General features: G+C 37.7%; 1 protein-coding gene across 3 annotated transcripts in view; it reads right to left on the bottom strand.

Moving 5' to 3' along the window:
• Positions 1-17944, bottom strand: part of ATL1 (atlastin GTPase 1) — a 73043-nt gene that overhangs the window by 16893 nt on the left and 38206 nt on the right. For 2 of the 3 annotated variants that reach the window (XM_058739018.1, XM_058739019.1), the window contains exons 4-6: positions 17603-17707; positions 15547-15597; positions 13131-13187 (exon numbers count right to left, since the gene is read on the bottom strand). In XM_058739018.1, coding sequence (XP_058595001.1) covers positions 13131-13187; positions 15547-15597; positions 17603-17707 — 213 coding nt within the window. The remainder of the gene's footprint in view (positions 1-13130; positions 13188-15546; positions 15598-17602; positions 17708-17944) is intronic. The other variant, XM_058739021.1, reaches the window with a different exon arrangement.

The following is a 17944-nucleotide window of genomic DNA, read 5'->3' as shown; positions in this document are numbered from 1 at the left end:
TCTTCTGAGTTTTTAACTGAATTTTTAATCTTGCTTATTAAAATCTGTTGACCTGTCTCTTAATTCTCTTTTAATCGATGGGTTCTTCCTCCTTACTTTATCTGTTAAAGAACCTAGGAATTTAACCATAAATTCTACATGACCATGTAGAGTTTCCCACAACGTGGACCCTGCATATTCACCGGCAGTTCAAGATGCTCTTTTTTCTTCTGGATTTCTGCAAATTGGCAGCTGGAGACAGAGCCTTGATCTCAGGTTTTATTTCTTTGGCAGAGTGCTCTTCCATCAGGAGGCACATAGTTTATGATTATCTCTCCTTTGGTGAAATTATGTCATCTTTGCTTATCTGAAGTTCATTCTTCAGTAGCTTTCTCATTAAGGGCTCATGAGAACAATATTCTTTGCATTCTTACATGTTGATAAGTTTGTGATCCGTTGTAACAGTTGTGATTTTCTATTTGAAAGTCAATTTTGCTGGATATAAAATCCTTGGCTTACATCTCCTGTCCTGAAACCAGGGACACTTCTCAGTTTGAGTTATGGATAGTCTTGTTTCACAAAGTGGAAACTCTCCTTTCTTTTTTTCATTTTGGGGATTCTTGTGGGGAAGGAGAGATTTTTGTGGAGAGGAGAGTTTAAAAATACTTCTGGGGCCCCTGGCTGGCTCAGTCAGTGAGCATGTGACTCCCGATTTCGAAGTTGAGTTCGAGCCCACTTAGGGTATAGACATTACTTAAAAATAAAATATTTTAATGGGTCGCCTGGGTGGCTCAGTCAATTAAGCATCTAACTCTTGATTTCAGCTCAGGTAGTGATCCCAGGGTCATGGGATCGAGCCCCACATTGGGCTTGGAGCCTGCTTGAGATTCTCTCTCTCTTCCTTTGCCCCTCTTCCCTGTTCACTTGCTCTCTCTCTAAAATAAAATAAAATTTAAAAATTAAAAATTTTTTAAAAAATAAAAATACCCCTATCCATGATCTTTAAATAGTCCACTGTCTATAACAGATGCCCATTTTTCTCAAAATGAAATATAGTAATTTGTATTCAGAATATTTCTACCTAAACATGTATTTTGAAAATAGAGATTAGCTAGGAAGCAACTTTACAAAACAGAGCTTCATAACCCAGGATCAATGAAGCCAAGTATGTGGATTTGGCTATATTTTGCATTTTTCTTGGGAAATTTTAGTTTCATTTTTTGGTTTGTTTCACTGGCCATCTCCCTAAGTCAATATAATGAGGACCATGTGTAGAATAGGATCAAATATGAAGTCTTATTTTCTCAAATCAGGAATCTATTACCTGTCTATAGTATTAAATTCGTAAGTTCCATGCCTAATGCTCCCATCCAGTGATGTCCTGGTAAACTGACTCTCCAAATGACTTGATTTTGTAGCATTTGGCCATTTTTGTGGTGTAAACATGCCCAACATCACTGATTTTAAGCTATTAGCAGTTTAATAGTTGGCTTATATCATTCCTGAATATTTACTAATTAGTTCGCATGAATTGATATAAGCTAGCTATAGATACCTACCAGCCCCATCCCCAGGAAAAGACTAGCTGTTCTAGAACCATGTAGTCAGTAAATACCTGAACTGGTTTTTAACCATGTAATCAACAAATTTCAGCTCCAGTTTCAGTTTCAGAGAACAATGAAACAAGGTTTAGAACTTGTTTTAAACCCATCTAACTAACAAGTCACTTCAATCAATAGCCCACTGAAAGCCAACCAATCAGTGAAAGCTTCATACTTAATGGAAGAATCACTCCAGAAAATTCACTGAGGCTGATGTGCATCCATTTCTCCCCTCTATAGCCAACACAAAACATGCTTCTGTATTCAACAATGACAAATATTCTAAAACTGACATCAACGTGTTCTTGCCTCTGGAAACCACGCAACTCCAAAACACACTCCTAAACCCTATGTATAATCTTTAGTTGACTTTGCTCAGTGAGACTAAGCCTCACCAGCATAGCTCTTTTACTTAACAAAGCAATAAATTCAGCTTTGGCTTTTGTACCAGATTTGAGTGATGGTGTCATCCTTTGACAGTTCTGGAAGTCCCGCTGAGATAATTTTGAATACTCTCACTTGGCAGCAGTCTCTGATACCCTCAGACTAACAGGTGCATTCTCCTTGTCCCTTGTTCCAAAATTCCATTTGTCCTTCAAATTTACTGCCAGGTGAATGTGTCTCAACAATGGTCCTACTTAGAGTTCTGATTTGTTTCACTGAGCTTCTTGTTGCTGATTAATTGTTATTCTAGAATTTTTGTTACAAAGACCCACTAGGTCTTCATATAAGGTCATCAGTTCAAAGTCTTTGTATAGGGCAATTCAACCTTCAGTTTTGGAAGTGAACTCATTTTATAATTAGACCTAACTTTTGTATAAGGTTATTAGAACTTTTGGTTTGGAGGTATACCATTTAGTAAATATTTTTGTTATTAATATCTTTATGCTTTGGCTGCTTGCTTTGCCTTCTTGCTTGACAATTCATACAAAGCCCTCGTATCGTGTATTTTTGCTTGAATTGTCTTGTGTTGCTGAATGTATAGGGAAGTGCTTCAGAAAGAACAGATAGAGGCACAGACTTCATAAGTCTCCAAACCAATCAAGATGCCCCAAGGACAAATGGTTGGAGGTCTGTTAAACTGGCAACCAATTTACACAAAAGTAATTAGTCAAACTTGGCCTTGGGAGTCCTACAAAACTTTTAAGAGGACACTCTTGATCTTGTAATTGTGAGTCACTGTTCTTAGCCCATAATACAGGATCAGTGGCTATCAGATGACTGATCGTACAGCACCATATTGACCTCTGCTTGCTTGAGGAACCAAGCTGCTTTTCTTTTTTTAACGTTTATTTATTTTTGAGAGAGACAGAGACAGAATGCAAGTGGGTTAGGGGCAGAGAGAGAGGGAGACACAGAATCCGAAGCAGGCTCCAGGCTCTGAGCTGTCAGCACAGAGCCTGACGCGGGGCTCGAACTCACAAGCAGTGAGATCATGACCTGAGCCAAAGTTGGACGTTCAACCAACTGAGCCACCCAGCCACCCCTCCAAGCTGCTTTTCAAAGCACACACTTTTGACCAACCTGTTACAAGCTTGTATATATCAAAGCTAGGCCCTCTTCCTAGAAAAACCTCTGCTTTCTATTTGTATTGCACTATAATCCTAATTGTTGCAATTATAAATGACCTTTTAAAAAAATTCAGAGTAACAGGGGTCATTATGGTGATCTTTGTACATGTCAAAATAAATAACTAACACAGTTAAGAAGAGTTCTATAAAATTAAGACATAAAGTATCTTTTAATAACTCATTAATTCACTTCTTTAATTAGTAAACCGAGATCTCAAAATGCTGATTCCAAATAGCATCTCTCAATTTGACTCTTTTACCTTCTGAAACTTACCCTCCTTGTATCTCTTTCAGTTTTATCTTCACCACTCACTGCACCCCTTCAATTCCTTCTGCTCCCTCCCCTGACCTCCTAACTGATTTCCTAGACAAGGACTGGCCACACTGCCCCAAACAACTTCAAACTGCTAGACCAGAAGGCTGTTCTATAGATAGCTGAATTTAAACCCTGGTCTAGAGCTGAGTTTAAAGAATTTTTTTTAACCCAAGAAGGCAGAAATTTGCTGTGTAATTCAGGATTTTGTTTGATACTTACTGACCCGAACTATCAGTTCTGTTCCAACTAGTTCACTTAATTTTTAGTCTCTAGGATGGGGGGAAAATGGTGAAAAGCAGTAGGGTAAGAAAGACCAGGAGAACATCTAAGCAAACCAGCTCTTCAAAATAATAATAATAATAATAATAATAATAATAATAATAAATTAAAACATTTTAACAGCCTTTAGAGGGCAAGAAAAATAGATAAAACATCCCTTAACACCATTTCAGAAGACTTTCTCTCAGTGATTAATTGGTCAAAGATTCAAAATTGCAAACAAAATAAAGATCAATCATAAAAAACTTAAATAGACTTCAGGAAATTTTCAATCTTTTGGGTACCTAAATAGCTGAAGTAAAGGAAACCTTGTCTGCTCTTTTTTAAATGGGCTCAGACGTAGAATACAGGAATCTGAAGAAAAAAACTTGAAAGAAAAATCATCAATCTAGAAATCTCCAATATACGGCTGACTTTTCAGAGGGGCTTGAATAGTTAACAGGGTAGAAATTAAAACAAATTTGGGGCCCTCCACATGAAAAACAAGACCAAAAATATCCTTTGTTCTCTATGAATCAGGAATCGATCAACAGAGACACCTATAGGTAGAGCAAGCAAAAAATCCACTTGAAGAATGAATTTCCCTTCTTTGGCTAAAAATACAGTTGTGGATGACTCCAAAAGTAACCGAAGAATCTCTCTGAGCAAAAATCACCAAGGGCGTAGGCAGAACAATTGGAGAAAAATCTATGAGTCTAGATTAATATCTTCCAAATTACATAAATCTTTCTTTTTTATGTGTATAAGAAATTAGGCCATCCAAGTTATTAAATTACAACCTGGCAAACATCAATGACTTTAATGGCCCATCCCTTGATCCAGCAGCCAAGGCTTCCCTTGCTTCAGAGCAGCTGCTCTAACTTCAGAGCACCTTGTCTAACTACTTGAACTACATCTAACCACTAACTGTCTGACTACTTGAAGCATCTTCAGACTGTACTAGGATCACCTTTAAATCTGACGGTACCACATACAATCACTACTGCGAACTGAAAACATCAAACATTTTTCTGTTAGTCTTAACTAATGAAATATGTTACTTTACTCTTTTTATATTACCACCCAGCAATTAATACTTTCAATTCAGAATCTCTACTACCCTTATCCACCAAAAGAAAATTTCATGATTGTTGTTTCTGCAGCTCAAGAAGGGGCCATGCATATACAAATACTTTGGACACTCTCATACCAGCGTATGACTTAATATTTATGTATCTTATCTTAAAATGTAAAGAGGTAATACTAGGATGGACATGTAATAGTCACACAAGAACTTGAATTCAGGTCTTTCAATTCTGAGTCCCATGGATTATATTCAAACTATACACAATCCCAAATATGTGCACAGCACCATAATTAGCAAACATTAATTGAACATCTGCTGTATGAAGTTAGATGTACTAGACTAAAAAGAAAACAAGGAAACTACAATAGTTCATGCTCCTAAGGTATTTATAATTTAGGAAGATGTGCACATTCAAATATAAGACTACAGATATAGCTCAATAAGTACGAGGATTATGAGGGGGAAGAGAGGCAATAAAGGATGGTGGAACTATCAGGGTGTTGAGCCCGTGGCCTACGTGGGTTGAAGACCAGCTCTGCAACTTAAAGATATTATGTGACCAGAGGCGCCTGGCTGGTTCAGTCAGGTAAGTGTCCAACTCTTGATTTTGGCTCAGGTCATGATCTCACATTTCCCTGAGTTCGAACCTTGCGTCAGGCTCTGAGCTGATGGCACAGAGGCTAGGTGGGATTCTCCCCCTCTCTGCCCTTTCCCTGCTTGTGCTTACTCTGTCTCTCTCAAAATAATAACCTTAAAAAAATAATAAATCCTTTAAAAAAACAGATACGATGTGGCCAGGGACAAGTTTCTTAACTACTCTATGCTTCAGTGTTCCTTCATCAGTTAAAAAAGAAAGAGTAAAGAAACAACATTACTTATTTTTATATAACTATAATGAATATAATCTGACTTATGTAAGAAACATACTTGGCACAGCGCCTGGCACAACATAAATGCTCAATAAACTATTACTATTTTATACAGATCTTCTACATAGTTCATGTACCTAAATGTGGACACTGGGAGAATCCTGGTGCATATCACTGACCTAATTCTATGTAGCCAGGTGAATATTTATTCTGAATCATACAGCTCTCAGATCACCTAAATTGCTCTCTAGAAGGAACATGGGATAAGGTAGCTTTCTCAGAAAGCTATCCTTTTTCTCGGCCCTACCATCATATCTTTTTCTTTATTTACAGCCCATGTAGGCACAAACAGCCTCTCATTTTCTCAGTGAAGTCATGCATTTCTCTGGTATGACTTGGCAATTACAGTCATCATAGATATTTGACCAAGAATAGTTTGTTTTAAAGTGGCTGAAATCACTATCAAAGAATTTATTCTGTAGATGAACATTTTTAATTTTTAATTATTATTTTTATTTTTTAAGTTTATTTGAGAAAGTTTGAGAGAGAGAGAGAGAGAGAGAGAGAGAGAGAGAGTGTGTGTGTGTGGGGGGGGAGGGTCAGAGAGAGAGAGGGAGAGGGAGAGTCCCAAGCAGGCACCACTCTGTCAGCATGGAGCCTGACACAGGGCTAGATCTCATGAACCCTAGACCACCACCTGAGCTGAAATCAAGAGTCATATGCTTAACTGACTGAGCCACCCAGGCACCCCAAACATTTTTATACATGTATTTTTTATGTTTGTTTATCTATCTATCTATCTATCTATCTATCTATTTATGAGAGAGAGAGAGAGAGAGAGAGAGCGCGCGCGCGCGCGCAAGAGAGCACACATGTATTCTTAGGTTGCCTGGGTGGCTCAGTCAGTTAAGCATCCAACTCTTTATTTTGGCTCAAGTCAAGATCTCATGTTTCATGGAATCAAGCCCCACATCAGGCTTTGTGCTGACAGCATGGAGCCTGCTTGGGATTCTCTCTATCCCCCTCTTCCCCACTCCCACCCCTCTCTCACTCACTCCTGCTCTCTCAAAATACATAAATAAAACAAAGTCAGATGCTTAACCAACTGAGCCACCCAGGAGCCCCTGAACATTTTTAAATCACAGGAATAAAGGGTCCTTAAATATAATTAAGTAAAATATTACTGATTTTCCATATGTAGGCCCAATTTGAATGAGAAATTGTGAGAAACAGAAGGTTTATCCTAATATAGCAATATATTATTATATGCTTCCTCTACTATTGTTTTCCATCAACATTCAGTTTAACCATAAAAGTGGCATGGACTGATCTAATAATTACATCTCTACCAAAGGAAACATGAAAAGTTGAATTTTGCTTTTTCTCACAAAGAGGATTCAAATCTTTTTTTCCCTCCAGCTTTACTGAACTATAACTGACATATTACATTGTGTATGTTTAAGGTCTACAATATAATGATGTGACACATGTATACATTGTGAAATGGTTACCACAATAAGGTTAGTTAACATATTCATCACCTCATGTACTTTGTGTGTGTGTGTGTGTGTGTGTGTGTGTGTGTGTGTGTGTGTCGATCTGTTTCTAAGGCCCTTAAGGGCCATTAAGCATATGAAATGATTAATTAAAAATGCTATTGGGAGAGGGGCCCTGGGTTGCTCAGCTGGTGAAGTGTCCAACATCGGCTCAGTCATGATCTCGAGGTTTGTGAGTTTGAGCCCCGCATCGGGCTCTGTGCTGACAGCTCAGAGCCTGGAGCCTGCTTCGGATTCTGTATCTCCCTCTCTCTCTGCCCCTTCCCTGCTCACACACTCTGTCTCTCTCAAAAATAAATACACATTGAAAAAAAAATGTTTTAAATGCTATGGGAGAAAACTGGGGTGAATTAAGTAATCTAGAAGGTGAAGTACTTAATTAACATCGAGGAGGTGAAAGAGCAGAGATTAAAGATAAGTGGTCCTAAAATACATGCTCAGGAATAAAATAAAGCTTCTAAGAGAAGGGAACTAAAGTTTGTGTGCAGGAAGGTTTTTTTAGGGTTTATCCTTATTTTCCTATTATAGGCAAACCTTAATCTACTACCAACTTGTACATTAAAATGTACACAGAAACGGCACCCCACCTCTCTGCTACCAGAACCTCCCCTACCAGAGGTGCCTCTGCCAGGATGTGCCCAGTTGTTAATTCAATCTTCAAATGCAATGTCTTGTCATGGGTTATACTTCCTGAGTGTGCTAACTAGTGTAAAGCTGGCCCTTACAGGCTCCCAAGGAGCAGTTGTTCAAGTCTGAGAAATTTTACAAGTCAGTTGACATCATGTTGGCAGCCTGAAATCAGCCATGGTAAATTCATACCAGAAATCAGCAAATGCTTTAAATCAGAACCACCTCCTCCCTCCTCACCAGCCAGTTGTATACATTTACCAGCACACCACTTGGATAAACTTTACACTTCAATATTGCTTTTAAACTGAATTCACTGCGCTTTTAGTTCTCTGCTTAAAAACAGTTTTTAAATACCACAGATATTTTGTTTTCTTGATATAAACTGGCTTTTCATTTAAGAATCAAATGAATCTGGGGTGTCTGGGTGGCTCAGTCGGTTGAGCATCCGACTTCAGCTCAGGTCATGATCTCATAGTCTGTGAGTTTGATCCCCGTGTCAAGCTCTGTGATGACAGCTCAGAGCCTGGAGCCTGCTTTGGATTCTGTGTCTCCCTCTCTCTCTGCCCCTCCCCCCTCTCATGCTCTGTCTCTGAAAAATGAATAAACCTTTAAAAAAAAAAAAAAGAATCAAATGAATCTGTTAATGCAGCTATTTACTTCATTGCCTAATTACCCTTACTTTTCCAGCCTGTGATATATCTTGCTCATTATTTACAATTTCACTGTTTCAGACGTAAGAATTCTTCTATTTTGTTTTTTATTTATTTATTTATTTTTTTTAACATTTATTTATTTTTGAGACAGAGAGAGACAGAGCATGAACGGGGAAGGGTCAGAGAGAGAGGGAGACACAGAATCTGAAACGGGCTCCAGGCTCTGAGCAGTCAGCACAGAGCCCGACGCGGGGCTCGAACTCATGGACCGCGAGATCGTGACCTGAGCCGAAGTCGGACGCTCAACCGACTGAGCCACCCAGGCGCCCCAAGAATTCTTCTATTTTGAATTTATTAAATTTAGTTTGAGTACAAATTACTATGATTTAAATTTCATTACCTCTCACCTTGCCTTCTTGGGCAGTGTTTAAAATTTCTCCACACTTTTATCCAAATAAATAAACCTGCTCTCTCCTGAGATAGAAGAAGAGGATGGAAGTGATAACCTTCTAAAAAAAAGCTTGATAGGGGCACCTCGGCAGCTCAGTCAGTTAAGCGTCTGACTTCGGCCTGGGTCACGATCTCACCATTTGTGAGTTTGAGCCCTGCGTCATCGGACTCTATGCTGACAGTTCAGAGGCTGGAGCCTGCTTCGGATTCTATGTCTCCCTCTCTCTCTGCCCTTCCCCTACTCACGCTCTCTTTCAAAAATAAACATTAAAAAATAAAATAAAAAGTAAAAAAATCTTGATGAATTAATTGAACTTTCATTTAAAAATTATACCCTATCAGAACTTTTTCTCTTGAAACTTTTTCTAAGGTAAATGTGAATTATTTTGTAGGTAGTAAAGCTCATTAACATTGGTCTTAATGGTGTTTTTTTAAAAATGTGAATTATTTGCTGATACCTTAAAAATTCTGAGACCTGAATATATTTGCATATTATTTTTTAATTTCATGGTGTATAGTATTTTTTGTTTTGAATTTGGTTGCTTTCATTTTAAATATTATTAAGTATCTTTGGAAGCCACTTTTGCTACTTAATGACTTTCTCATTTCAATTTCAGATACATAGATTTACAAGTACAAACTTGTTTAGAAGTCATTGTTGACTCTTTCAGTCAAAACTTTTTTCACTGACATTTCAAAATGCCTTCAGTTTACCAACAAGTGCTAAAACTTTTTCCATTGTTTTCATTATTATTTCTTTTACCAAAAGCAGTATCTCTCCCTATCTACCTACCTACCTATCTATCTATCTATCTAATCAGAGCACCAGTTGGTCCCTCTTGGTTTTAATGTATTGTAAAAAGCATAAGAAGTAGTAACATTTCGGGCACCTGGGTGGCTCAGTCGGTTAATCTCCCGACTTAGGCTCAGGTCATGATCTCATGGTTTGTGGGTTTGAGCCCTGTGTTGGGCTCTGTGCTGACAGCTCAGAACCTGGAGCCTGCTTCAGATTCTGTGTTTCCCTCCCTCTCTGCCCCTCCCCTGCTCGCTCTCTCTCTCTCTCTCAAAAATAAACATTAAAAACTTTTTTAAAAAGTAGTAACATTTGCTGGTTAAGACTTAAAAATCCTTTCCAGAATTTGCAATGGAGTTCCTACCCTATGCCAATGGATCCAGAGAGTAAAAAGTTCAGAGAAAAACCTAAGCTAATAGCCCAATTACTATAGAATACTTCACTTATCAACCTGACAAATTATTATTTTTTAAAGTTAACAGACACTAGTAGGTATTGTAAACAAAACAGAGGATTGTAAGCAGGGACTGTTTTTATTCTACCTGAACTCCTGTCTGCACCCTCTTCCCTCGTGTGAACATGGTTCTCTCTCTCTCTCTCTCTCTCTCTCTCTCTCTCTCTCTCTCTCTCTCTCTGTGGGATTGTGGGTGATCGTCTCCCATGCTTAGATGCTTGGTCTCAGGCTATGGTGTTTGGCAGAAATCAGTGATTTTCCAGAATGTTAGAAGGTGCCCACAATGGGCATTAGTTTATTTTTTGTTACTTCAGAGCACCTATGGACAGTCCTTTGCTTTTCCATACAAGAGTTAGCTTAGGAATAATTTGCTTCATTCTAGGTCATTGGATAGGTTCCTTGTTGAAGGTGCACAAAAAGAAAAAGATTCCATTGACCCAGTGGACAGTAGTGATTCTGTGAGTGATAGTGAAAGTCGTTCTACACAATAACACTCCTGTCTTTTGTCTCCCTCACAACAAAGGTTTTCAAAGGTAAGTGCTGGTTAATTTTTCTTTGTATTCTGTACTTTATTATTTTGTATTATAGCATTGTAATCATTTTTATATGAATATTTTTGGGTTGTGAAATGAATCATCTGAGTTTCCATTATCTCTTATGAGGAAATTCGCATTGATATACAGGTGCTTTGGATTACAAGCATGTTTCCAGAGTGAACCATGCTCGCAAACCAAGGTTTTATGAATTTCAGTTGGAATTTTACAGTATGTAGCATAGCACAGTATGTAGCCTTTTAAAGATTTGCTTCTTTTGTTTCATAATATGCATTTAAGGTTTCTCCATGTCTTTTCATGGCCTGATGGTTCATTTCCTTTAACTCTGACTAATATTCCACTGTCTGGATGTAGCAAAGTTGATTTATCCATTCTCCTATTGAAGGACATTTTTGTTGTTTTCAAGTTTGAGCAATTATGAATAAAGCTCCTAAAAACATCTGTGTGCAGGTATTTGTATGGACAGAAGTTTTTAATTCCTTTGGGTAAATACCAAGGAGTACAACGCCAGATCATATGTAAAGAATATGTTTAATTTTGTAAAAATCAGCCAAACTATCTTCCAAAGTGGCTGTACCATTTTGCACACCCACCAGAAATGTATGGGAGTTTCTAACATTCTACGTCCTCATTTGGGGAGCATTTGGTATTGTCAGTGCTCTGGACTTTGGCCATTCTAATAGGTATGTACTAGCTTCTTTGCTTATTTTTTACTATATCTGAGATCCTTTCCTCCTGGTATTCCCACCTTTATTTGGTCCCCTCCCACATTATATCAGGGTAGGTGGGTACAACAGATACAATTTAGCAGAACTGACGGTGTCTTCACTTCCAAGATGAGGTTATAAATGATTGCAGCTTGGTCACTCTGGCAGTGGGATCATTTGCCCTGGGAACCTTGGTGTGAACAGCCCTGTGGAAAGGTCCATATGGCAGGGAATTGAAGTCTCCTGCCAACAGCCATGTGAGTAAGCTTAGAAGTGGACCCTCCAGTCAGGTCTTCTGAGAATGTTTTGTTGGCCAATATCTTGCATAATTTCATTAGAGACCTTGAACCAAAACCACCCAGGCTGAGCCACTCCAGATTCTTGACCCTTAAAAATTGTGTGAAACAATAAATGTTTATCCTTTTAGGATGATTTGTTATGCAACAATAGATAACTAAATAACTCATTTTAAATTACCTGCTGGGGTGCTTTGGTGGCTCAGTCTGTTAGGCATCTGGTTCTTGGTTTCAGCTCAGGTCACGATCTCACGGTTTGTGAGTTCGAGCCCTGTCTTGGGCTCTGCACTGCCAGCACAGAGCCTGGCTTCAGATACTCTCTCTCCCTCTCTCTCTGCCCCCCTCCTACCTGCACATGCTCTCTCTCTCTCTCTCAAAATAAATAAATAAACTTATAAAAAAATAAAAATAAACTACTTGCCATTTAAGCCATAAATTCTACTTTGCCCTTTATCATTCATTCTCCTTGTACGTTCACATACCTCTCAGGGTATTATCCATCTTGGCTGGTGATACGTACCAGGGAGGGGCTAAATTCTGGGACTTAGTCTGAGCCCCCCTGAGAAGCCAAGGCTGACGCTGTCATGCTTCAAGTGAGCAGTCTTGGGTGTTTAAATCTGTACCTCCTCCAGGCTTTCAAGGGCTTTTTGACTTAATTATACTCTCCTGGTTCCTGTTATTTAAAGACTGCTGGGGCAGAAGGGAGCATTAAAGGACCCAATAGTCTGTTTATACCACCCAACACGAGCTCATATATTGCCCTGATGTTATCCTGCTGTTCCAAGAGGCTGAGCTGGTTGCTAGTCTGATACTTAGTGCAATGAAGCAAGTGATGGTTCACATGGGTCACTGTGTAAGAAAGAGAAAGTACCTTCAATAAACTTGCACCCACCTGACCAATATCCTGTCTCTGTGCCTTAGCCAGGTTTTGTGTGACTTGTAACCCTTTCTATAGTCCCAGGAATCTTGTTTGTTTTTAGCTTTTATATTTGACAAATTCATCAGTTTTCTTTTGGTTTCTGTGACATCTCTAGAGTTGAATTCGGGGAAGAAAAGATGATATTCTTGCAGGAATCAAAATATCTAAATCATCTTTTCATTTTCCCATTTCTTTTATTTATTTTTTGTTATTCCCAATAAGTTTTTCCCATTTCTTTAAAAAAATAATTTGTTAAATTTTCATTTCCCCATTTGAATCTCCTACTTGCACCAAATAGCACTAGCAAGGTATTCAAAGTGCTTCTTGAATGAAATAAAGAAAAAAGGAAAGAAATGTGACCTTCTCAATTCATATACCTGGTCATACTCTTAAGAAAAATTTAATAAGAATATACCATAATTTTATTCTTCACTCACCTGAAATGGCTTCAGGAATATTTCTTCCATCGCCAGTCTGCCATATTCAGTGAAAAGCTACAAGGGAAATTACACACACATACACACACGCGCGCACACACACACACACACACACACACAAACTTCAGTATCTGCAAAGTTTTACTTCTGTGCTTTCTTCCATTCATTTTCCCCCCTCACTATAACATAATACTATATTATTAAGGTTACAATAAACATTTTAAGGAACTAAGTATTAAACAAAGCAGAACGATAGTAATTGGATATTTAAAAATTAAGGACATAAAGTGTATGTTAAAAATAAAGTTTCTACTTCAAAGCCAACAACTTTATATCAAGAATGTAGGGCAGTTTTTTGTAGGGAAGATGGGGGAGAAAGAAACATGTTAAAAACCCTTTCAAAGCAGAACTTGCACAGATTAGACCAGAGAGCCATAAACTATGTTGGATATATTTAACGAAAGTTGTCGCCTGAGGAAATTTAATGGCACAATGGACTGAATTATTACAAAGGCATAGAGGCATCTGGCTTAAAAATACAACCAAATACACTGCCTTCTTCTGTTTTTAATTGCTCCCAACTGAGAGGCATCCTCTGTTTTTTGTGCTGTTCAAAAACGTAAGGAAGATGTCAGAGAACAAAGACTGTGATTAGGCCTCCGATGAGTGTGTCATCAGTGGAATGGGTTTCCCCGTCTGTACACAGGAAATGCCACTTCATCCACAAGACTTACAACACACAACAGCTTCTCAGAGCTGGGGTGCAAGTGATACAGAGGATTCCCACCCCTTGCCCTTCTCGGATAGCTCCCACAGCAACCCCCATCTCTCCTGCAGGGGGATTGGGGAAGCCCAGAGTAATTACTAGGCATCTGATTAGAGTATTTAAATGAAAAGTCTGGAATACTGTGTCTGGAATATTGCAGCTGCTCCAGGGATTAGGCACTCTCATTGGAATCATCTACTAACATAATTTGAATTCACAATCTTTTTTGAGGAGGCTGAGGTGTTGCCATTTACAGGAAAAGTTTTAAATGGTCTCAGAAAAACATTACTTACTCAATATCAAAGTCCAAAATCAGCCCTTCTTTAAGAAATCCCTAAGCTGGTATTGAACAGTGCCATGCCATTAACTTGGAAAATAATTGGCTAGTTATGACACGTGCCTGAAGAAGTAAATCGTACTGATTACAAGAAACATCGAACAGTCATTCAGCATACTGCCTATTTGTCACAAATGCTCAGTGTGAGATACTAGAAATAGATTTGGGAATAATGTTGAACTCCAAATGTTATGTCCAGCATCACAGGTTACCCTGCTCTATCATTCTATGTTGTCTGCTAAAGCTGTACATGGCTCTTATTGCCAAGGTAGATTATATATTTAAGGTACATAGGTTTTGCTGTGTAACCAAAATAACATGAATTGAAAAAGAGCAGAAAGTGTTACAGAGATGTAAACTATCTTCAGGAAATATCTAATCTTTTACTTATCTGAAATTTAAATGCTACTTGGAGCGTGGAAGAAGCCCTGAGCCCAGAAGATGCCCAGATCTCTATGCCCACTCTACCACTAATTAGCCACATGAGTTTAGGCAAGTCATTTACTATTTTCAGCCAAATTTACCTCATCTGTAAAATATGAAGGGTAAATTAGGAGTCACCGAAGTCTCTTTCAGATCTAAAACAGAGTTTTATGAATTATCAGGTAGCTCCTCATAGTTCTTACGTATAAAGTGGTCCACGGGGAAAAAAAAATCTGGCACGCAACTGATATCATACTAGCAATTATTAAATCTCTGACCATAAGATTTCAACTTCACTTTCACTATTGTTCTCTGCATTTGTGCTGTAACAATACCCCTGAGGGCAGCACACAGAACAGAAAGGGTTTTAAAATGTAGTATTAAAGTATAGTTGACATACAATATAATATTAGTCTCAGGTGCACAGCATAGCAATTTGATAGTTGTATACACTATGCTACATTCACCACGGCAAGTGCAGTCACCATCTGTCACCAGACGATGTCATTACGATATTGATGACGGCGTTCTCTGTGGTGTACTCTTTATCTCTGTGAGTTATTTATTTTATAACTGGATCAGCTTCACATCTGGGGTCATTTTTAAACCCAAGGCTCTTTCTCTACTCTAATTTGCCATATATTTTCAAATATACGGAGCCAGTAACAAGTAGCTTTAGAGTAACAAAGAACTTTGAAAACTGAATGAGAGACAGAGAACATAACCATGGAGGGCTAAAACAAGAAACCTGGGAATAAGACAATCTCCATTTGATTATGTTTCTAAATATTTCTGAATTGTTTAGTTTTAGGTAGGAGAAGGCCTAACAAAATCCACACATCTTCAAAACATTACCAGATATATAGAAAAAAGAGTATACATATTGTTACCTGGAGGTGCTGAAGATCATCCTCCTGGACATTCTGGGATAAGTTATATACCTTAATTAAGAAATAAAGTCAAAATGAAACGATAATTGGCATCCTTCGAAGTACTTACTATTCATTCTTTATTTTTATAAATATCAATTTTCACAAAATCAAACTTTCTTATATGTAGTCTTTTTTTAAAGTGTATTTATTTCGAGAGTGAGCAAGCACAAGTTGGGGAGGGGAAGAGAGCGGAGGGAGGGAGGGAGGGAGGGAGGGAGGGAGAGAGAGAGAGAGAGAGAGGGAGAGAGAATCCCAAGCAGGACCCACACTGTCAGCACAGAGCCTGATGCGGGGCTCGAACTCATGAGCAAAGAAATCATGACCTGAGCCAAAGTCAGACGCTTAACCAACTGAGCCACCCAGGTGCCCCTACATGTATTCTCACGTAATGGTATTTATAAGACCTTGAGAGAAGAGTAAAGAAAGCTTGAGAAACAATAAACCATGTACAATGATCATAAAATTGCTCCAGAAATACAACAGCCACCTGCTCTGGAAACAGAATATTAAAATTATTTATGAAACTGATTTAACGATTAGTCAATAAAAAATCATTCTTACAAGCATAGCAAAATAATAACAATCTAGATCTGAGTAAGCCATACATGAAATTTTGTCTTGAAAAATTATGTTGACTTTCTCACAATTGATTAATTTAGTTAAGTCTCTGGAAAGTTCTATCACATTGAAGTTAGGTTCTGAGTATCAGGCTCATATCCCTATACATATACATAACCACTTCATGAACAGACCACAGTACTAAGATGACATTCTATCTTTTGTTTTTTCTTTCGAGGAGTAATTTCAAAAAACAGTGAAGGAAGCTTCTATGTTTATGTATTGACACAAAGAGAATGCTTTGTGCACTTATTTAAATAAGAGATTGTTTCTCAGATGATAAAAAGGTCATTACTAAGGACTTAAGTTTTTTCAGTGAAAATATTCAACGTCTTCAGGTAAAACAGAAATATAGGTAATAAAGAATTATGTTTTAATTGGTTTGTACAAGTGGTTTTATACTGCTGATTATGAAGAAAATAGACATTAAGTCCGTATTTTACAGGCTCATATGTTTTAAGAAGTCTATTTTTAAAAGCTAATCAATCACAGGTTATAATCATGGCTTCCACTTTAAAGCTTTTTGTAGAAAATATTCAGTCTTCCTTCTATCCACCCTCTCACTGTCCTAACCACACATGATACCCTGGTTGCTGGCTCACGAGCCTCTTTCTCTGCTCACTTGTAATTCAGCCTTGACTTGTTCATCCCAACCACTCTGCCTCCCCTACCTTTTTAAACTATCTTACCTTTCTTTTAACTGTTTTCTTGGCTACTACTACTTCTTGCTGTTTTTAATAAATAGAAAATATCTAAAAGTTAATGTAAAACCTTTCATGCTATGTGTTCTATGGTTATAGTAAAACTCTCCAGAGACTTTCCAAGACGATCTGTAAAGCTTACATTAACCTCAAAAACAATACTTAATAAGAGACAAAGAAAAAAAGGAAAGAAAGATAAAAAATTTTTTGTGAGACATTTATTTTCCTAAATGTTAATTAAGTGTTTTTAACAGCTGGGAAAGCGTATAAATGCTTTTACCCTTAGCAATGTTTCTACACGCTATGAAAACAAAACAAAACAAAACCCATTTATAAATCTTGGTTCAGTAAATGTAACTTATAATGGGTAGTTCCAATATATCTATCTGCATACATTATAAGACAATATTATTACGTTTATTGTAGGCTTTAAACATAAAAAATTATCAGTGAAATGATGCAAACTTTTCTGGCTATTGGCAGCTTGAAAACTGATCAGAAATTAGATTACAATAACCAAACCAATTCTACTCATAGAAATCATAAGAACTGGGATGCTAGCTGAGCCAAATAACATATTTAGCATTTCTGTTGTTGGTCTCACTACCACACGCACGGTAGTAGGAATGTAGGAATACACATATTTATAATGTTTAAAGTAACAGCCATCGAAATGGATTTATTTTATTCCATACCTGTATTGAGCTGATCATTGTGCTAAGTGCAAATACCGTGGCCGAATCTCTCAGAGTTGACTGGCTATCAAAGGTTCCCTGAGTATCCATCAATAGCACTGCAACCTACAGGCAAGTAGACAATATATTATCGGTATTTTATAGAACATATGTAGAATTAGGGCTACTACAAAGTTAACACTATGAGAACTATAGCAACCCATTATCAATGAATACTTAACAGGTAATTTTTTATATATGCCATGAATGCCACAGAAAATGAAAATATTAATTAGCTGACTACTATAATGATTAATTTTCACTGGTAATCCAAGCTAACAGAAACAGCACTGAAACAACAGA

This window comes from Neofelis nebulosa, chromosome 7 (assembly GCF_028018385.1).
Source record: "Neofelis nebulosa isolate mNeoNeb1 chromosome 7, mNeoNeb1.pri, whole genome shotgun sequence".
In the NCBI taxonomy this organism is placed as follows: Eukaryota; Metazoa; Chordata; class Mammalia; order Carnivora; family Felidae; genus Neofelis; species Neofelis nebulosa.
This window is presented reverse-complemented; position numbering and strand designations above follow the sequence as displayed.